Genomic DNA, 24,250 nt, shown 5'->3' on the forward strand with positions numbered 1-24,250 from the left:
TATGTGTGTATTTGCACTATGTGTGTGTGTGTGTGTGTGTCCATGTCCATGCCTGTGAGTATATGCCCATGTATATGTGCTTGTATGTATGTGTAAATACTTGCATGTAAATGTGTATGTGCATATGCATGTGTGTGTATATGCATATGTGTGTACATGCATGTGTGTAAATATACTGGCGTATGTGAGCATGTTATTGCTTGTGTGTGTATGCAAGTATGTTTGTGTGCTTGCATGTGTGTGTGCCTGTGCTTGTGTGGATATGTAATGCTTGCGTACGTGTGTGTACGTATAGGCTTGTGTGTTTATGTATGTATGTGTGTATGTGTGAATTTGCACCACATTTTTGTTTTGTGTGTATATATATATGTGTATGTTTGTTACAAGTACATGTAAATATGTATATGTGTGTGTACGTATGTATAAATGTGCGGGGGCCGTATTGATCCATTCAGTTGGTTCCCTTACAAGAAATCAGTTTAATAGACATCTCAAGATCGATAAAGACATGGAAAATAAACAAGATACCACTACTACTACTACTACCACCACCACCACCACCACCACCACCACCACTAAAACTACTACTACTTCTACGACCACCACCACCACTAAAAAATATGACAGCCACCCCTACTACCATACACTATTACTACCACTATTACTACTACTACTACCATAATCACCACAGCCACCACCATCACTACTACCAATATTACTGCACACATCAACACTGTTACCACTATTATTTCCCCAAACCACCACCACCACTACCACCATATCCACCACCACTATATCTGCCACCACAATTACCACTTATCCACCACTAACTACCACATCTGCCACCACCACTACTACCACCATATCCACCACCACCACCACCACAACTACCACCTATCCACCACCACCACTATCAATTCTACACATATTCATATATATATATATGTGATGAAGTTTGCTTCCCAACCACATGGTTCTGGGTTCAGCTCTACAGCATGCCACCTTGGGCAAGTGTCTTCTACTATAGTCTTTGGTCAACCAAAGCCTTGCGAGTGGATTTGGCAGACGAAAACTGAAAGAAGCCCTTTGTATGTGTGTGTGTGTGTGTGTGTGTGTGTGTGTGTGTGTGTGTATCTGTGTGGGTGTGTCTATGTTTGTATCCTACCACTGCTTGACAATTGGTGTTGGTTTGTTTACATCACTATAACTTAGCGCTTCAGCAAAAAGAGACAAATAGAACAAGTACCAGGCTTTTAAAATTAAATTAGTTCTAGGGTTAAATCTTCAAAGTAGTGCTCCAGCATGACTGCAGTCTAATGACTAAGACAGATAACAGATAAAGGAAAAAATGAAATATACTCACACACACACACACACACAATGTAATGAATTTCTGCAGGAACTTTTCTGTTCCTTTCTGAAGGTAAGGTCTCTGGACAGACCCATGCTTGTTTGCATCAGTCCGGCGATATGCAACAATCATTCCTTAAACTAAAGTAATTCTAATGAACACTCCACCACCACCACCTGTGTTCCTCTGCGACTTTCCCCTTCTCTGTTGGCCTATGATTTCCCAGTAGACAATAAATTGGCAGAAGATCAGATGGAATATCAACTGCATCGACCTTGTTACTGCATCGTGGATGAGGTGTGGCGGAGAATGATGATGTATCCAATATACAGGCGCACAGTCAGGCAGCACTAGCATTGACCACATTTGTATGGTGCAATTTACATGCCACTGGCACGGGAACCAGTCCAGGGGGACTGGCATCAACCACGCTTGAATGGTGCTTTTTATGTGCCACCAGCACAGGTGCCAGTCGTGCTGTACTGGCATCAGCCACAACAATGATTTCATTTGACTAAGCCGGTCTTCTCAAGCATAGTTTATTGCCCAATGGGCCGGTTATGTGACACTGGCATCAGCCACGGTTATAGTCTCATTTGGCTTGCTGGGTCTTCTCAAGCACAGCATATCTCCAAAGGTCTCAGTCGCTTGTCATTGCCTCCATGAGGCCCAACAATATTTGTCCTCATCTTGTCTGTTGTTAACACAGGGTTGATATACCCTCCAGCTTTCATCAGGTGTCTCGGGGAAGTTTCGAACCTGGGTTCTCATTCCTAAGGTATTTCACATTGCTTCAGTCCACACAGCTGGCAGAAAACGAGTAGTACCCGTAATTACAGAGGTCCAGCCTTGTCACATTCTTTACTATGTTGGCACTTCCTGAGAACTACGCTAAGGGTACACATGTCTGTGGAGTGCTCAGCCACTTCCATGTTGATTTCATGAGCAAGCTGTTCCACTGGTCGGATCAACTGGAACCTTCATTATCGTAAGCAATGGAGTGCCAGGTGGTGGTGGTGGCAAACAGTAGTAGCAGAATGGAATTGGTGCCGGTGGTGACAAGGGAATTTCTGAGAAATTTAACAATTATTTTCAAAGCATTAAATTTGTGTGGGTAGATGGGTAGGGGAAAGGTAGTTGTGGTTTTCAGGGTGGCAGTAGGGGGTGATGGTGACGGTGGTGATGATGATGACAATTGTGGTGATGGTGTTAGTGGCAGTGGAGGTGGTAGTGACGGTGGTGATGGTAGAGGAGATTCTTATTTATTCGTTCAGAAAAATTTCTCCTGCAAGGACTTACTTTACTGTAAACAAAGTTGGCAATGATCTTCATAAATAATTGCTACGAAATGATTAATCTGATGTAATTTCCAGCCTCTCTCATGCACACACACACACACACACACACACACACACACACACACACACACACACACACACACACACACACACACACACACACACACACACACACAACCTGCATTGTTTCTTTAATCACATTCTCCTTACTAAATCCATTCTTTTCCCTCAACATACACACACAGTTAACATACATGTGTGTGTGTGTGTGTGTGTGTGAGTTTTATGTGATTACTATATAAGTATACATATGTATATAAATATATATATATATATATATATATATAGACACACACATATATACATAAGTGGGAAGTTTACTTGATAACTAAATCTATTTACATATACATACATATATAAATATAAATACACATATATACATACATATATATATGTATGTACATATGCATGTATGTATGTATGTATGTATGTATGTGTGTGTGTGTGTGTGTGTGTGCATGTGTGTGTGTGCGTGTCTATCTTTCAAATCACTTCCTAACTCTTTCATATATCTCTTCCTATATCTACACACACACACACAAACAAACACTTTTGCAAAGTACACAAACAATTTACACTACCTGAAATATTTAGCGAAAAAAAAAAAAACTGTTTAAAATACTTCTGCTGTCACCACCACCACCACCACCATCATCAAAATAACTATTGCTGTCACGGCTACCACCACGACATACACCATAACTGTCAACACTACCACCACCACCACCACCACCAATACCAACACCAGCACCAGCACCACCACAATTATCAATATTAACATCACCACCACAGCCACCACCACTACAACTACCAACCCCCACCCCACCACCGTCACTGCCAAAACCGCCACTGCCACCCCAATACAAATGACTCACTCACAACGTCTTTCCTTATGAAAGCGGAAATAAAAATAAAAAAATTTAGTCCCTCCCTCCCTCCTCGTCCCCTCTCAATACAAAAAGCTCCCCACCTCCAAGAAAACACCATTTTCTCTCAATCCAATGTTGTATGAGTTTGTTCTTGTTGCTGTTGTCGTTCTTGTAGTCGCTGTTGCTTCTGTTTATCTAGAAGCTGTTGATTTTAGTCGTCTTACACAGAATTTAAAGAGTGAATCGGAGAAAGCAGGACAATCGGAAGATACAAGATATATCTGTTTGATTAACTGATTTGATTACCGAAGCAACGAGGGAGTTGGGACATGTCAAACCTCTCTCGAATATTACTTTAATATATTAAAAAGAAGAACACATTAAATAGTGTAATCCTAGATACATGATGTCAGTGGGGAGTATGGAGGATGCAGGGGGTGAATGGCAAGATGACTGTAGGCAAAGCATCTTTGGTCATAGGTTTACTGGCTCTACGCTGGAAAACGGATCCCGTTCGAAGGCTTCTGACATTGCAAAACAGCTAGAAGTTAGTCCAAGAACGTATGTTACATATCTGCATAAGAGTGGGTATTATGGACGAGCAGCTAGAAGAAAACCTCTCCTTCAACCAATTAATATCAAATAAAAGATTTTGAAAATTAAAGGTGTCTACTTACTTCCTGCATGTCTGTGTACATGTATGTATATTACATACATATTACATACACACATGAATGGATGTAATATATATATATTCAACACACACACATACACACACAAAAGACTGGAAAAATTTGTTATTTTTTTTATTTCATGTCACCCATGTTTTATAACAGGATAGGAGATTCTAAACAATATTTTCTCTACATGTAGACTTTTGTAACTCCTATCTTACAAATGAAACACATGTGGCATGGAATTAAAATAAATACCAAATTCTTCCAGTTTTTTTGTTTTCATATGTAATTACTCTGCAAACAGACTTCACAAGAAATTTCAAATGTTATGTATATCTTACTTACAATTTAACATTAACATACATACATTGGATTAATGTGATTAATGCTTGACAACCAATGTTGGTGTGTTTACATCCCTGTAACTTAACAGTTTGACAAAAGAGGCCAATAGAATAAGTACCAGGCCCTAGATAGACTACAGCCAAAAATGAAAGTAGAAACAAATATATATGAAGCAGGATGGTTGGTCATGACTGGACTTAGGACTGATCAACAACAACAACAACAGCAATATTGATTTATTGATCTCCTCTTGGATTATTCTTCTTCCTAAATTTGACACCAAATCAAAAAAGAACAATGGACAAGCAACTACGAAGGAATGAATCCACATTGGACAATCCATACAAAATAACAATATACGTGGGTGTCTTAACGATTGCATGTGTCTTTTACTTTTTTTATTGATGTAGTTACTGTTACAGCAATGTGCAACCGTCTTTCAGTGCAGAGGATTTTTACTACTACCTCAACTACATCCAAAGTTACTTTCTAAAACATTAAAGCAAGTTATTAATAAGGCAGCACTCACCAGAATGTTGTACCCCCCCCCCCACACACACACATACACACACAATGCATTGTATCTTTGGGCAAGACACTTCATTTCACCTTGTTCCAGTCCACTTTTCCATGCTGGCATAGGTTGGATAGAATTTTTGGAGTCGGATTTTCTGCAGCCATATGCCCTTCTTGTTGCCGATCCTCCTCTGTAGTATTTTCCCCGTGACCAGACATGTTTTCATGGAAGATTGGAAACAAAGGACGCCATTTGCATGACAGTGACTCTTGTTTACAACTATCACATGATATCTTAAAGAAAGGAAACAGCAATACATGCACACACACACGTATATACAATGGGCTTCTTTTGCTTTTTTATTTCTTTATTTGCCCACAAAGTTCAATCGTGGCTGACCTAGGGCTAAACGACATCAGTGAGGGGCGTGGCTGTGTGGTAAGACGCTTACTTCCCAACCACATGGCTCCAGGTTCAGTCCCACTGTGTGGCACCTTGGGCGAGTGTCTTCTACTATAACCTCGGGCCGACCAAAGCCTTGTGAGTGGATTTGGTACATGGAAACTGAAAGAAGCCTGTTGTGTATGATTACGTATATAGTTATGTGTGTGAGTGTCTTTGAGTCTGTCTTTGTCCCACCACCACCACCACCACTCAACAACCGATGTTGGTGTGTTTACATCCCTGTAACTAAGCAGTTTGGCAAAAGAGACCAATAGAATAAGTACCAGGCTTATAAAAGGATAAGTCCTGCGGTGCTCCAGCATGGCCACAGTCAAATGACGCAAAGAATAAACCTCTATGTGATCACTTAGTTTGCTAAAAATAGTAGCTGTAGTTCCCCTCTCAAACCACACTTTATCATTCTGAAAAAAGGAAGGACATATTAGATAATATAGTGCTGGGGTGGTCATGGGTGGAGTGTCTTTGATCATAGGTCTGGTTGATGAGAGCTGACCACCTATGGCAAGACAAGAACGAGTCAATAAGGAGATTTTTGATTTGCTAGAAATGGCAGCCAAATCACACTGGACTCTCTGTGGCCACAAAAACAAACAGAAAAGAAAGAAAAAGATAAATAAAAACAAAATAAAAAAACAATACAGGATGGCCACAGATGGAGCAACACCTTGATTGGAGCAAACTTAGAGTTAAACAACAACAAAAAATACACAACAATGCAGTACAGGGAAAGAAAGAAAGGACAAAGAGGTAAAAAGGAAGAAGGTGGTGGTAGTGTTGATGATAATGAAGAAGAAGAAGGTGGTGGTGGTGGTGGTGGTGGTGTTGATGAAGAAGAAGAAGAAGAAGAAGAAGAAGAAGGATATTTCACTTACCAGATACCCATGTTTTAGGGTGGTTTTTTTTTTGTTTTTCCTCTTTCAAAATCTAACAACAACAACAACAGTGAGAACAAGAAGAGGGAGTGTCACAGACACACGTGTGTGTGCAGTAGTAGTAGAAGTAGTAGTGTCGAGGGTGAAGGGCAGACGACGAGAGAAAGAAGACATCGAGACTTGTGAGGCCGCCGGGACGGAAAAAAGGGGGAGCGATACCGGTGAACGGGAATCCAGCAGACCGGTTAAGGGCCGCAGGTACTTCTCCATTAACAACAACATCCCTGAACAACGACGAACAAGGAACAACGGACGAAGACTTGTGCTTCTTCATTCATTCACTGGCAGACGACAGACAGTCGGCTTTTTTAGCATCGTTGAATCTCGCATGGTCTGCTCCACCATCCCTCTCGCTTTCTCTCTCTCTCGCTTTCTCTTTTTCTGTATGTATCAGTCTGTCTAACCGGCGTTAGACCTAACGTCCGGTAAGTCTTTTTGAAGATAGTAATAACAAGAACAACAATAATTAAATCGATAAGACAGGCAGCTGGCACCCTGGCCACGTCCAGTAACCAAAACAAACAGCAGACTTGGACGGAATCCACTTTGTGGCAGCGGCCGACCCGGTTACCTCATCGCGTCTGCTTCTTATTCCTTCACCCCACCCCCCCTCTCTCTCTCTCTCTCTCTTTCTCTTTCTTTCCCTCCCTCTCTGTGTTTCTGACTTTCTCTAAGCTACTCTTTTTTTTTCTTTCTGTTTCTTTCTCTATAAGTCTCTATCTCTCCCCTTTGCATACACAAACACACACACACAAACAAAAACACAGACACACAAACACACAGACACACGTATATATATGAAGCCTACCTCTCTATCTTTCATTACATCTGGAAAATATTCTTTATGCAACAATGTAGGTGTGTATACATACATACATACATACATACATACATACATATAGACATACGTACACACAAACACATCCCTACATGCTACATATGCATAATATATATGCATATATACGCACACAAACGTATGTGTAAGTGTGTGTGTATACACAAATGAGTGTATATATATATATGTATGTATGTATGTATGTCTATACATATATATATTTGTATAAATCTGTGAGAGAGAGAGGGGGGAGATAGAGAAAGACAGAAAGGAAGAGAGATGACATTCAACATATAGAGAGAGGAGGAAGGGATGGAAGGAGGGGGAAAGAAAGAGACAGACAGAAAGAAAGGGAGACATGCATATTAAACACACACACACACACACACACATACACACACACTAATACATAAACTCACATATCTACTATATATAATACAAAGCCTCATTTGTATAGAAGCAGGGCCTCCAAGAGAAATTTAGCAAGGTGGAACGAAACAGTTTTTCAAGCACTAAAGGAAAGAGGGGGGGAACACATCCTCGCAAAATACGGGGGGGGAGGGGCTGTAAGTTTGGTTTTTTTCTCAAGGAGGAGCCCTACCAAGAGTAGTAAACCCCAAAACTGATATACCAGTTGGAAGCCCCTCTTACAGCCCCTAAATGCATATGTATACGCAAGGATACTCATGCAGATATGCACTTGCATAGATACCCAGACATGGTTGTGTGTGTGTTCAAAGGTAAATGCTTTCCCAAATGAAACTGCGCCTCATTTTTGAAGTTCTGAAGCTACAATGTGATACAAAAGCACTCAAATGTCAACGCATTGCAGCTTATAGCAGAAACAGTTGTAAGCTAGTGAAGTTCATGACATATTTTGCTGTTCCCTTGTCATTTATGTACTTTCATTCATATATATATATATATATATATATATATATATATATATATATATATATATATATATATATATATATATATATATATATATATATATATATATATATATATATATATATATATATATATATATATATATATATATATATATATATATATATATATATATATATATATATATATATATATATAGGAGTGGCTGTGTGGTAAGAAGCTTGTTTCCCAACTGCATGGTTCCAGGTTCAGTCCCACTGCCTAGCAACTAGGTCAAGTGTTTTCTAATATAGCCCCAGACCGACCAAAGCCTCATGAGTGGATCTGGTAGACGGAAACTGAAAGAAGCTTGTCGCATGTATATGTGTGTGTGTGTGTGTGTAGGGGGTGGGGGTGTTTCTGTCTGTGTTTGTCCTCCCCACCACCGCTTGACAACTAGTGTTGGTGTGCTTGCATCCCTATAACTTAGCAGTTCGACAAAAAGGACTGATAGAATAAGTACCAAGTTTCAAAAAGGAAGTATTGGGGTCGATTCATTCAACTAAAAATTCAAGGCGGTGCCCCAGCATGGCCACAGTCTAATGACTGAAACAAGTAAAAGATAAATATAAAAGATACGTATGTATGTACGCGCATGTATTTATGTGTGTCTTTATACCTATACTTGTCCCACTACCACTTCACAGCCGGTGTTGGTTTGTTTATATCCCTGTCACACAGCAGTCCAGCAAAAGCAACCAATAGAACAAAGTACCAGAGTTTAAAAATAAATACTGGGTTCATTTTTTTGTCTGATTAATCCCTTCAAGGTGGTGCTCAAGCATGACCAAAGCCCAATGACTGGAACAAGTAAAATGGATGACAAAAGACCCCCCCCCCCACACTGTCTCGTCTGTTTCTGTGTGTCTCTTGATTTTCACAGCTATTTCAATTGCTTAACAAGAGTAGCATTATCTATGTTTTTATTGGTAAAATTGTTATTTTACGGTTGGATGACCTTTACTATGGCTAAATCACTCGACCGAGAAGTAGGTTGTATAAGAGTGGGCTTTAAGTTTTTTGTTTTTTTTTCTCACTGAGCAGTTTTGCTATGGATCAAATAAAAAAAAAAAATTTTAAATACATAAAAAATTTTTTTTTAAATTACAGAAATACTTTGAATGGAAAATAAATTTTAAAAAAATATATAAAAAATTGCTGACACATTTCACATGGAATGTTGAAAAATACAAACAAACAAATCATTTTGAAGTTAAAAATTTAGAGAAAATATAAAAAAGAAAAAAACTGTAATTTGATTTGTTCTCGTAATAATAATAATAATAATAATCCTTTCTACTATAGGCACAGGTGCTGAAATTTTGGGGGAGAGGGCTAGTCGATTACATGGACCCTAATGCTCAACTAGTACTTATTTCATTGACCCCGGAAGGGCAAAAGGCAAATGTCGACCCTGGTGGAATTTGAACTCAGAACGTAGACAGATGAAATGCTGCTAAGCATTTTGCCTGGTGTGCTAACAATACTGCCAGCTCGCCACCTTAACAATAATAATAATAATAATAATAATAATAAAGGAATACTAAGGAAAGAAAACAAACTATGCTGGATCATAGATATAGCATGCCCAGCTGACAACAAGGTATGCGATAAGGAGGAAAGAAAAGTCGAGAGATATGACAGGTTAGCTTGGGAAGTTAAGCAGTTGTGGTCAATGGAAAAGGTAGCAGTAGTACCAATAATTGTCGGAGCCCTGGGAAAAGTGAGCAAAAATCTCGAGAAGTACATGGAACAAATAGGGGCTGCTTATCAGACGGGTAGTCACGATGAGTATACTGGGCCTTGTACATTTGTACCCCAGTGTCACTTTAATGGGCATGCACTGCTCTCTCACTCAATAACAATAATAATAATAATAATAATAATAATAATAATAATAATAATAATAATAATGGCTTCAAATTTTGGCACAAGGCCAGCAAGTTTGGGGGCAGGGCTAAGTCAATTACATTGAAACTGGTACTTATTTTATCGACCCTAAGTGGATGGAAGGCAAGACAACTTACAGTGGAATTTGAACTTGGAATGTAAAGTCAGACGAAATGCCAGTAGGCATTTGGTGCAGTACAGTAACAGTTCTGCCAGCTCACCACCTTAATGATGATGATGATGATGATAGTAATAATAATTTCTTTTGTTTGCCACCAGGGTAATGGTTGAAGAGACAATACAAAGACAGACAGACATGAAGGGCAGGGCTCTCTGCACAGAATGGAATGGTAAGAAAAAAATTAAATGCAAGTGTACATTAATAATAATAATAATGATGATGATGATGATGATGATGATGATGATGATGATGGTGATGATTCCAGAAAGTGCTAATTTTCCAGGGCAGGGGATGAGAAAAACTAAATATGAAATAATTGAAGATATGAATAAATTGTAAGAGGGGAGAGAGAGAGGAAGGGAGAAAGAAAGAGAGAGAGAGAGAGAGAGAGAGAGAGAGAGAGAGAGAGATGGGTGGGGGTCCGGAGTGTAATGAATGAGTGCAAAGTAAAGATGAGGAAATGGATAGACAGGTGAGGTTGGGGGGGGGCGGATTAAGGTAGGTCGGGTGGAATGGAATGGAATGATGGGGTAGCTTGGAAGGGGGGAGGGGGTGATGGAGATGAAGTAAGAGAGAGAGAGAGAGAGAGAGAGAGAGAAGGAGAGATGATAAGATGGCCAAGGAGAGGAAATAAAGTAGGGATAGAGTAGGAGGTAACGGTAGCGGGTGGAGGGATTTAGGTGCGATAGTGTAATTATGGTGGTGGTGGTGGTGGCGAGGGGGAAGCTGTTATTAAGATGAGACAGGGGTGTGTCTTGTGTTAGAGTTTAATCACTCACAGTCTAGGGCTGGCGGGAGGGAGGGAGGTACAGGTGATGGGAAGCCGGGGGATGGTGGGGTAGCAGGGAACAGTTCTGTAGTTTTTGTTTTGTTTTTTGTATTGTTTTGTTTTGGTTTTGTGATGGTGATGATGATGATGATGATGATAGTGATGGTGGTAGTGGTGGTGGTGGTGGTTTTAAATGATGTAAAGTGTTGTGGTGATGATGATGATGATGATGATGATTATAACAATGTGAGAAATAAGAATGGCAAACAGAAAAACAAATTCAGAGAATTGGTAATAGTTACGAATGTGATGAAGACGAGGAGGACGAAGATGAAGATGATAGCGACGATGGTGATGTGTTGAGGAGGATAGTGACGATGAAGACGATGATAATGACGACGACGATGATGATGATGATGTTGATGACAATGATGATGATGACAACAATGATGATGACGATGATGATGATGATGATGATGACAATGATGATGATGACAATGATGAGGATGATGATGACAATGATGATGATGATGACAATGATGATGATGATGACAATGATGATGATGACAATGATGAGGATGACAATGATGATGATGACAATGATGATGATGACAATGATGATGATGACAATGATGAGGATGATGATGACAATGATGAGGATGATGATGACAATGATGATGATGACAACAATGATGATGATGATGACAATGATGATGATGACAATGATGATGATGACAATGATGATGATGACAATGATGATGATGACAATGATGAGGATGACAATGATGATGATGACAATGATGATGATGACAATGATGATGATGACAATGATGATGATGACAATGATGATGATGATGACAACGATGATGATGACGACAATGATGATGATGACAGCAAAAAAATGATGCTGATGGAGGAGACGGTGGTGTTGGTCATGGCGTTGGTGCCAGTGAATGTGAAGCAGTTGAGATCCCCAACGAGATACCCAACCGTTGGTATGGCAGCAAAATAGCTAAAACAAGGAATGCCATAAGTGCTGTTGTTGTTGTTGTTGTTGCTGATCATGTTGATACTGTTTAGCCCCAGGACAGGCCAGACTTAGAAAGCCTGTCAGCAAAGGCATTCCAGCAATTAATTAATTAATTTATTTATTTACATATCATGCGTCTTTGAGATGGTCACATGCGATCCTAGGGAAATGTGTGGCTGCTATTTCTAGCAAGTCGAGTAACCGAGTGGTGTTGCTGGTGGTGTCGTTTAGCCCCCCCCCCACCTGACCGCCACCTAAGTCATGCCTGATTAAGCAGACCCATGATCAAAGACACTCCATGCATGACCATACCAACTTTCTCCCATGTGCAAGGATAGGGAGGGTGATGGTGGGTCAGGTCGAGGATAAAAGTAAAGACTACAGTGATGATGATGATGATGATGATGCTTATATCAATAATAAAGATGACGATGATGGTGATAATGATGATGATGATGACGATGGTGACGATGACGATGGTGACGATGACGGTGATGACAACTGATATCCTCAATGTGTAGGCAGAACTGTGATGACAACAATAAAGAGGTTGTTCACAACAGTCATAACACTGGTAACAGTAGTAGTAGTAGTAGTAGTAGTAGTAGTAGTAGCAGCAGCAGTAGTAGAAATGGTAATGGAACTGGTGGTAACAGTAGTGTTAGTGGTAGTAATGATGGGAGGGAGCAGCGGTCGCAGGGCAGCGGCGGCAGGGCAGCGGCGGCAGGGCAGCGGCGGCAGGGCAGTGGCAGTGGTGGCAGTGGCAGCGGTGGCAGCAGCAGCAGCAGCTGAAGTAGTTGATGGGTGGTGTTGGTATTAGTTGTGGTGGTAGTAGTAACGGTGGTAGTGGTGGTGGTGATGGTGGTGGTGGTGGTGGTGGTAGTAATTGTAGCATAGTGATGTTGTTGTTAGTAGAGGGTCGATAGGTGTAGGGGGGAACATTGGTGAGATGCTGAAACCCTGAGAGGTGATGGGAACGCGGGGGGGGGGGGAGAGAAGTGATAGCAAAATGCAATGACGATGATGATGATGATGATGATGATGATGATGATGATGGTAGTGGTGGTGATGGTGATGATGGTGGCGGTGATGATGATGGTTAGTGGTGGTGGTGGTGGTGATGATGATGATGATGATGATGATGATGATGGTTAATAGTGATGCTCATGTTGATGTTGCTTCTGATGCTGATGATGGCTGATGATGATGGTGGCGGTGGTGGTGATGATGATGATGGTTGATGGTGGTGGTCATGACGATGATGATGATGATGATGAACAGCTACCATATCCGAGGGAATGGGGGGGACGGGCGGACGGGGAGAAAGCTGTATGGATGGATCTGTTATGCAATGATAGTTTTCGAGATCAATAGGGCAAACGGACTGGAGAGCAAAGAAAAGTATTGAAGACGTCACTATGACAACGGAGAATAATATTCCTCCTAGTCCTCCTCCTTCTTCTTCTTCATCCTCTTCTTCTCCTTCATCTTCCTCCATCTTGTCGCCATCTCCACTTGCAGCACCCTCCGCCGCCACCGCCACCACAACAACAACAACAACAACAAAAACAACAATTACAAGTACCGCCATCACCGCCGCCGCCATCACCACTTACAGTCCTGGTGGCCACCTCTTCAACTAAAAATCCCACAATTCTAATCACCATCAACAATGCTACTTTAATCAACACGGTGTTGAGACATTTATTGAAATTACATATATGTATATATACATATGTATGTGTGTATACATATGTATATATATATATATATATATATGTATATATATATATATATATGTATATATATATATATATATATATATATATATATATATATATATATATATATGTATATATATATATATATATATATATATATATATATATATATATATATATATATATATATATATATATATATATATATATATATATATGTATATATATATATATATATATATATATATATATATATATATATATATATATATATATATATATATATATATATATATATATATATATATATATATATATATATATATATATATATATATATGTATATATATATATATATATATATATATATATATATATATATATGTATATATATATATATATATATATATATATATATATATATGTATATATATATATATATATATATATGTATATATATATATATATATACATATATATACATATATATACATAAAGACACACACATATCCATATATATATATATATATATATATATATATACACACACACACACACACAAATATACATTCACACACACACACAGATATATACACACAGGCACACACACACACATATATATATATAGAGAGAGAGAGAGGGTGAGACAGTGGAGAAACAAAAACGAAAGAAAAGAAGGAAATGGATGTAAAGTTGGACCGACAGACATAGATCTTCAGAATTCATTCTGTATAATATAAGCATGCATACACACACACAAACACACACATATGTATTCACATACATATATACATACATTAGTGTATATATGTGTGTATATATATATATATATATATATATATATATATATATATATATACATACACACACACTTACATATGAATCCAAAGATACAGAGATAGTGAGGCAGATAAACATGACTATATAAATATATATATATAATATTATATTAATCATCATCATCATCATCGTCGTTTAACGTCCGCTTTCTATGCTAGCATGGGTTGGACAATTTGACTGAGGACTGGTCAAACCAGATGGCTACACCAGGCTCCAATCTGATTTGGCAGAGTTTCTACAGCTGGATGCCCTTCCTAACGCCAACCACTCAGAGAGTGTAGAGGGTGCTTTTATATGCCACCAGCACGAAGGCCAATCAGGCGGTACTGGCAACGGCCACGCTCAAAATGGTGTATTTTATGTGCCACCCGCACAAGAGCCAGTCCAGGGGCACTGGCAACGATCTCGCTTGTGTGTGTCTTTTGTGTGTGTCTTTTGTGTCTGTCCTCTGTCAGCACCCGACAATCAGTGTTAGTGTGTGAAACAAGTAAAACATAAAAAGACATATATCCTTATGCAAGGATGTGATTTTAGGAGTAAGCTGATAGTCAACTACATTACAATACTAAAAGTTTTGACACGCTCCACTGCTTCATAATTGACAAAACAACAGATTATGCCCCACATTTGTATATCAAACACAGGCATTGTATTGGATTCAATGAAGCAATAAAGCTAAAAAAAAGCTCAAAGACACATTCAAGAGGCCAGTGAGAAGGGTAATCTCACTTTTTATTAAATCAGTATGAACAAGAATGTTATTTTTGCCTCTTTTTCTATTCGTGGTTGGATTGCTCAGTGTCCAGATGACTATGTAGGTCAAGTGAGATAATCCTCAGTGGACAGATTCTCATTGACAACACCAGAAGTACCAGCAGTTCTTACTTCCTACAAGGATCATAGGGGTCATTTCTGACTGGCATTGGAAATCTTTATTTAATAGAATTTATTTTAAATGTAAGCTAATGTAGTGAATAAAGGATTTGAAAATACAGTCTTTTAGCATTTATTTACATACAAAATATATATACTCTTTTGCTTGTTTCAGTCATTTGACTGCGGCCATGATGGAGCACTGCCTTTAGTCGAGCAAATCGACCCCAGGACTTATTCTTTGTAAGCCTAGTACTTATTCTATTGAAACAAGTAAAAGAGTGGCTGTGTGGTAAGTAGCTTGCTTACCAACCACATGGTTCTGCGTTCAGTCCCACTGTGTGGCACCTTGGGCAAGTGTCTTCTACTATAGCCTCGAGCCAACCAAAGCCTTGTGAGTGGATTTGGTAGACGGAAACTGAAAGAAGCCGGCGTATATATGTATATATATATATATATGTATGTGTGTCTACATGTTTGTGTGTCTGTGTTTGTCCCCCAACATCGCTTGACAACCAATGCTGGTGTGTTTACGTCCCCGTAACTTAGCGGTTCAGCAAAACAGACCGATAGAATAAGTACTAGGCTTCCAAAGAATAAGTCCTGGGGTCGATTTGCTCGACTAAAGGCGGTGCTCCAGCATGGCCACAGTCAAATGACTGAAGCAAGTAAAAGAGTAAATATATATATATATATATATATATATATATATATATGAGTGTGTGTGTAGACATATAAGCATCAACAACTTTCTTTCCATGTATATTGTCACTATCTACACAAAGACGTTATACACACATGCACTGCATTTTCTCAAACGAGTTCAAGAACTTTTGACGAAAACAGGTTTAATGAGTCTAAAACAAGAAAAATACACAAGAACTATTTACATACATACATACACTATACACACCAACATACATACATACATGCATACATATATATATATATATGCCATATGTATATATTTTAATATATACATAAATATATATATATATATATTTATATGCGGAGATATACATACATATGGACACATACATATATACACACAGATATATAAATACACATATAAGCCACATATATACTATATACGCACACATGTGAGGGCGTAGACACTGATGGTGGGGGAGGTGTTGAACTAAATGAATTTTAACTAGCAGCAAAAAATACAATAAAAAAGGTTAAAAAGGGGTTAAGTTTTACTTCAATTCGCAGGAGGGGGACAAGAGTGGTGAGGGGGTGTGGGGTGGTTGTGTGATGGCATAGTAGTAGTAGTAGTAGTAGTCAGGGTGAGGGTGGGGGGTTGATGACGGGGGGGGGAGTAATGATGATGATAGTGATGGTGGTGATGGTGGTGGTATTCATTGTGGAATTGTATTTAGTGATAGTTGTAGTATTGGTGACAATGAAGGGGAGGGAGTATTGGAAATGGTGGTGGTGATGGTTGTGGTGAGGTAGGAATTAAGAGTGGTGATATGATGGTAATAGTGGTGGTGGTAGTGGTGGTGGTGGTAGTGGAGGAGGTGTTAAGAGTGGTGATATCCATAGTGGTGATGGTGATGGTGGTGGTTGTGAGAGTGGTGGTGGTGGTGGTGGTGGTGGTGGCGGTTGTGCTGTCAGTGGTGGTGGTGGTGATGGTAGTGGTGGCAAGGGGTTGTTAAGAGTGGTAACACTGATAGTGATGGTGGTGATGGTGATGGCGGTAGTGGTGGTGGTTGATGGTAGTGGTAGCGATGGTTGTAGTTATGATGACATTGATAGTGGTGGTGAGGGCTCTCGTAGTGGTGGTGGCAGTGGTGGTGGTGGGGGGGGATCAAGTTAAGGTTGATGATATTGACAACAGTGAATGTGGTAGTGGTGGTGGTGGTGGTGGGGGATGGTGGTGGTGATGGTAGTGGTGGTGGTGGCGGTGGTGTAGTAGTGGTGGTGGTGGCGGCAGTAGTAGTATTGGTAGTTGTGGTGTTGGGGTAGAGTTAAGGTTGATGATATTGACAACAGTGAATGTGGTGGTGGTTGTAGTGGTGGCAGTAGCGGTGACATTGTGGTGATGGTGAGGTGGGGGTGGTGGAGAGAATGTGCCGGTGCATAGTAGGGTTAGGGGTTAGAGCGGGGGGGAGGGCAAAGAGGGGAGGGGGTCAGTGGCTGAAGGTGAAACTAATAACGTCAGCGGATCTTGTTTGCCAACAACAGTTCTGGATACTTTGATGTGAAACTTGAAATTCTGGCCACCAAGGTGGTGGTGGAGGTGGTGGTGGGTGTTGTTTAGGGTCAAGACAAGAGTGGCATGTGGTTATGTGGGGTGGTCCAGCCTAGTGCAAGAAGGTGGTAGTTGGTGGCGAAAAGCAACTGGATCTGTTGGACAGGACGGTGACAGGACGGTGGGGAGTTCTGATGAGCAAAGTAAGATAACGAGATTAAATTAAAACGGAGAAAAGGAGACAAGCCTGTATGAAATTAAGAAGAAAAAAAAAAGAAAGAAAGAAGTGACCACCACCACCACATCTTAATCATGTAACCTCCACCCCCAGCTTGGTTTACTACCACCACCACCACTACCACCACCATCACTCCTACTACCACCGGCAACATTATTACTACCACCATCACTATTACTACCAACACAGCTGCCACTGCTACCACCACTGCTACCACCACAACTACCACCACCACCACCATCACCCCCCACCACCACCACCACCACCAACAGCAACACTAATACTGTCACCATCACTTCTATCACAACCACCACCACTACCACCACCACCATCACCACCACTACCACCACCACAACCACCACCAATAACAATTATCAGAATACCACCAACATCACTGCCACCTCCATAAACAACAACACCACCAATAACAGCAATCAGAGTACCACCACTGCCAACAACAGCAACAACAACAACAACAACACCACTGCTGCTAACAAAAAACATCAACAGTAACTATAACACCAACACTACAAACCAAAACACAAAAACACCACCAGCATTAACAACAACAACAACAACAAAAAATCATCTTCCATGTACAACAACAATAACAGCAACAACAGGCTTCTGATTGGATTAATACTGCTGCAAAATAAACTCTTGCATATGACCAACACCGCTGAAGGAACGGATTGTTGTAGTTGATGCTACTACTTTTATATGTTGTGGGGGGGGGGGCAAAACCTTACAGTGGAGGACCGGATTAAATCCATTGGGTTACTGCTGTTTAGCATTCAGATTACTCTGCCAGACATAACATTGGTTTCAAATTTGGCACAAGTCCAGCAGTTTTGGGCGAATGAAGTTGATTACATTGATCCCCAGTGCATAACTGGTACTCATTTTATCAACTCCGAAACGATGAAAGACGAAGCTGACCTCAGCAGAATTTGAACTCTGAACGTCAAGACAAGTGAAATGCTGCTAAGCATTTTGCCTGACTTGACATCTTGTGATTTTTTTTTTCTATAGGACTATGTGAAAGGATTAGTGGAGGCGCAATGGCCCAGTGGTTAGGGCAGCAGACTTGTGGTCATAGGATTGCGGTTTCGATTCCCAGACCAAGCGTTGTGAGTGTTTATTGAGCGAAAACACCTAAAGCTCCACGAGGATCCGGCAGGGGATCGTGGCGAACCCTGCTGTACTCTTCCACAACAACTTTCTCTCACTCTTTCTTCCTGTTTCTGTTGTGCCTGTAATTCAAAGGTTCAGCCTTGTCACACTCTGTGTCACACTGAATATCCCCGAGAACTACGTTAAGGGTACACGTGTCTGTGGAGTGCTCAGCCACTTGCACGTTAATTTCACAAGCAGGCTGTTCCGTTGATCGGATCAACTGGAACCCTCGACGTCGTAAGCGACGGAGTGCCAACAATAACAACATGTGAAAGGATTAGTCTATCTCCCTGCTCTATCTACAAGCCTAAAGGAACACACGCAGAGAATCACTAAGGTGCTGAAGAATTTTACCCAAGACATGCTACAGCATGTTTGGCAGGAACTGGACAACCGACTTGATGTGTGTCGTGTCACAGGTGGTGCGCATATTGAACATTTGTGAAGCTTTGTGAAGTCAGTCATAAAATCCACACCCTTCTGAATGTTCTGTTCGAACTTTGATAAATAAATCATCCATTGTTCAACATGAAGCCTGTTTAATTTTGTTTGCCTCAGACACATAGTTACTCACGTAGTCACATTTCAAATAATTCTTTTATTCTTTTCTTTTCTTATTCTTTTACTTGTTTCGGCCATTTGACTGTGGCATGGCTGGAACACAGCCTTAAAGGGGTTTTTTTTTTTTTTTTTAGTCGAAGAAATCGGCCCCAGGACTTATTCTTTGTGAGCGTAATACTTATTCTATCAGTCCCGTTTGCTGAACTGCTAATTTACATGGACATAAACACACCAACATCGGTTGTCAAGTGTTGGTGGGGGGACAAACATAGACACAAAGACACACACATAAATATATATATATATATATATATATATAAATATATATATATATATATATATATATACAATGGACTTCTTTCAATTTCCCTCTACCAAATCCACTCACAAGGCTTTGGTCGGCCCGAGGCTATAGTAGAAGACACTTGCCCAAGGTGCCACACAGTGGGACTGAACTCAGAACCATGTGGTTGTGGAACAAACTTCTTAGTACACAGCCATGCCTGTGTCTATCATAATCATCATCATCATTTAACGTCTGTTATCCATGCTAGCATGGGTTGGACAGTTTGACCAGGGCTGACCAGCTGTAATGCTGCACCAGACTCCAGTCTGATATATATATATATAATCTATATATATTATCTATATATATATATATATATATTACATATATATATTAGCCTAACAGAGAAAGTAAGTTTCATATGTAACTAATACACTAGAGCAATATGTACGACGAATATGCCGGAAATAGATTCTCTTAAATGCCTGCACGACTTGCTAGAAATTGTCGATAGCTTTTGTTGCCATGGAGATGTAATTAGCAAAAATGGCTGCTCTGAAAGTATAGTAGCCAGGGTAAGAACAAGTTGGAAGAAGCTCAGTGAGCTACCACCAGTGCTGGAGACAAAAGGTCTTATCTCTCAGAGGAAAGGGCAGATTGTATGACACTTGTGTTAGAATTGTGATGCTGCATGGTAGTGAGACATTGGTTTTGAATGCAAGGGTCTTGTGATTACCAGAAAGAATTGAAGCTGGTATGCTCTGTTGGATGTGCAAGTTTAAGTGCGTCATGAATGACAAAGCACAAATGTGTTAGGAGAAAAAAATTGTTCATTCAAATGCTGGTGTGTTTACGTCCCCTGTAACTTAGCGGTTCGGCAAAAGAAACCGATAGAATAAGTACTAGGCTTCCAAAGAATAAGTCCTGCGGTCGATTTGCTCGACTAAAGGCGGTGCTCCAGCATGGCCGCAGTCAAATGACTGAAACAAGTGAAAGAGTAAAGAGAGTATCCTAGGCGCAGGAGTGGCTGTGTGGTAAGTAGCTTGCTTACCAACCACATGGTTCTGGGTTCAGTCTCACTGCGTGGCACCTTGGGCAAGTGTCTTCTACTATAGCCTCGGGCCAACCAAAGCCTTGTGAGTGGATTTGGTAGACGGAAACTGAAAGAAGCCTGTCGTATATATGTATGTGTGTTTGTGTGTCTGTGTTTGTCCCCCCAACATCGCTTGACAACCGATGCTGGTGTGTTTACGTCCCCGTGACTTAGTGGTTCGGCAAAAAGAGACCGATAGAATAAGTACTAGGCTTACAAAGAATAAGCCCTGGGGTCGATTTTCTCGGCTAAAGGTGGTGCTCCAGCATGGCCACAAGTATCCTAAACAGCTTAAAAAAATGACAATATCAATGACAATATCAATGACCACATCAGCCATCTTACACACACGGTCTGACAAAGAGAAAGAACAATAAAAATTTTAAAATGACAAGGTAATGGATGGAAGGCTACTGATCATAGGTTTGCCCAGTCGAGGTTGACCTGGGGCTAAAAAAAAAAATAACAGCAACAAATTGATCGAATGTTCTCGTTGCAACTGTTTCTTCAAATCAATGTGGAGGCTGAAGTCTTGTTTTGATTCAGTGATTTTCTGTATTTTTAAACATTGGCGTACTTTTATGATTGTTGCAGTTAGTTTCTTCACCATACATCAATACGATATGATGGTTGTTTTTGTTGATGTTGTTGTTGCAGTGGTGGTGGTGGTGGTGGTTTGTTGTCAGTTATTAGAGTTTTTCTGTTTGTTTTGCATTATTGAAACCGTTGCTTTCGTTGTTACTGGATAATGTTTTACAATATGCATGAATTGCTGTGCATGTTTTTGGTGTGTGTGCATGTGCATACATATACACACACATGTGTGTGTGTGTATATATATACATATATATATATATATATACATATATATTATACTAAGAATGGATACATAAGGGTATCCATTCTTACTATAATGTGAATTCTAGCTCATGCTGAGCATTTCAACTCTAGCCTGTCTTTATGTATTGTTATATTAACAATATCAAATTATACAAAAAATTACAGTTTATATACATACATATATATATATATATATATATATATATATATATATATACATATATATACATATATATATATATATATATATATATATATATATATATATATATATATATATATATATATACATATATATACATATATATACATATATATATATATATATATATATATATATATATATATATACATATATATACATATATATACATATATATATATATATATATATATATATATATATATATATATATATATATATATATATATATATATATATATATATATATATATATGTATATATATATATATATATAATCATAAATATACAGGGATTAGCAATTGAGTTGCTTCTCCAACATACTGAAAATTTAGAAATAGCAGTCAATGTTGGAGAAGCAACTCAATTGCTAATCCCTGTATATTTATGATGATAAATGGTTTTACCGATAAAGGTTTTTTTCATACTGAACTACTTGGCAAAATTGTTAATTATTAATTCTATTATTAATTGACGATTCCCTGCCCTTATTCTTGTATATATATATATATATATAGTTTTAGGGAAAAGAACCAAGGTTCATGAACTCATCGATGAAAATTTTAATTGGGGATTTTAATTGGTCAGCGGGGATTTTGTCCAGGAGAAGAAGGATTTTGTTCAGGAGAGGGGTTGTCCAAGAGGGGGGATTTTGTCCGGGAGGGAGGGTTGTCTGGGAGAGAGTGGATTTTGGTCCAGATGGGGGGATTTTGTCCTCGCTGGGATTTTGTCCTAGTACCATGTCTTTTTGTGTATTAAAGTGTGTATGAGTGTATGTATGTTTGTTTAGTAAAGTGTGTATGTGTGTGTGTGTGTGTAGTCTGCATGTTAATATACATGTTTGCATGGTTTGTACATTAAAAAAACATCTTAATGTACAAACCATGCAAACATGTATATTAACATAGGCACGTACATGCAAACTAGACACACACACACACACACATGCCTGAACACACACACTCTTTACTAAACACACACACTTTACTACACAAACACACACATTCACATACACACATCCCTATACATATACAGAATTATATTGGGACAAAAAATGTTTTGTTTCTTTTCTTCTCTGCTTCCATCTCACCCTCCCTCTTTCTTTGCTTAGTCTCTCTCTCTCTCTCTCTTCACTACAATCTCTCTGTCTCTCTCTTTCTTTGCTATGTCTCTCTCTCTCTCTCTCTCTTTGCTTGCTACATCTCTCTCTCTCCCTTCCTCCCTTTCTTTTTTCCAATGATCCTTTGCCCCCCCCCCCGTCCTCTCTCTCTCCCCATTCTTTCTCTCTCTCAATACTTCTTCTACTTCATCCTTCTCTATCTCTCTTCCTCCTCTCTCCCTCCCCCTTCAACCCACCTCCCTCAATAATTCTTTTTCAGTTCAGACAATCTTATGTAATACACACTTCATCAGATTAACTGCTAGACACTGTTTTAATGTCTTATATTACCACTGCCTCCTCTACTCCATCTTTCAGACAATAAACCCTCATTATTATTGTCGATAGTGGTGGTGGTGGTGGTGGTGGTGGTGGTGGTGGTGGTGGAGGAGGAGAATGCCAGGAAAAAATAAAATTTTCTTCTGAACTAAAGTCCAGCTGCAATTTCGCCTGGGATTGGTTTCGCTCAATTACTGGGATTAGTTTTAAGCCACTGCACTCCTTCCGCCAAAATTTGTGACATTTATATCTCCATGACAAAAATCTTTATTAATCTCAGCAAGAATTACGGAAGACAGTGGCAAGCTGGTAGAACCGTTAGCATGCCGGACAGAAATGCTTATCAACAGTTCGTCCATCTTTTACATTCAGAGTTCAAATTCCACTGATGTCGGCTTTGCCTTTCGTCCTTTCGGGGATCAATGAAAATAAGGAACAGTGGAGCACTGGAGTTGTTGGAATCAACAAGTACGCTTCTACAAAATTTCAGGCCTTGTGCCAATAGTAGAAAGGATCGTTATTACCATTATTATTACCATTATTATTATTATTATTATTATTATTATTATTATTAAGGTGGTGAGCTGGCAGAATCATTAGTACGCTGGGCAAAATGCTTAGTGGTATTTTGTC

The 24,250-nt window shown here is 39.4% G+C and overlaps 1 protein-coding gene across 3 annotated transcripts in view; it reads right to left on the reverse strand.

Moving 5' to 3' along the window:
- Positions 1 to 24,250, reverse strand: part of LOC106879371 (LIM domain kinase 2) — a 137,355-nt gene that overhangs the window by 97,822 nt on the left and 15,283 nt on the right. The window contains exon 1 of one of the 3 annotated variants that reach the window (XM_089340945.1): positions 6,455 to 7,141. The exons of the other annotated variants lie outside the window; for them this stretch is intronic. Coding sequence (XP_089197071.1) covers positions 6,455 to 6,465 — 11 coding nt within the window. The 5' untranslated portion in view covers positions 6,466 to 7,141. Of the gene's footprint in view, positions 1 to 6,454; positions 7,142 to 24,250 lie in introns of those variants that run through there. 3 annotated transcript variants of the gene reach the window in all.

This window comes from Octopus bimaculoides, chromosome 24 (assembly GCF_046866305.1).
Source record: "Octopus bimaculoides isolate indiv1 chromosome 24, ASM4686630v1, whole genome shotgun sequence".
In the NCBI taxonomy this organism is placed as follows: Eukaryota; Metazoa; Mollusca; class Cephalopoda; order Octopoda; family Octopodidae; genus Octopus; species Octopus bimaculoides.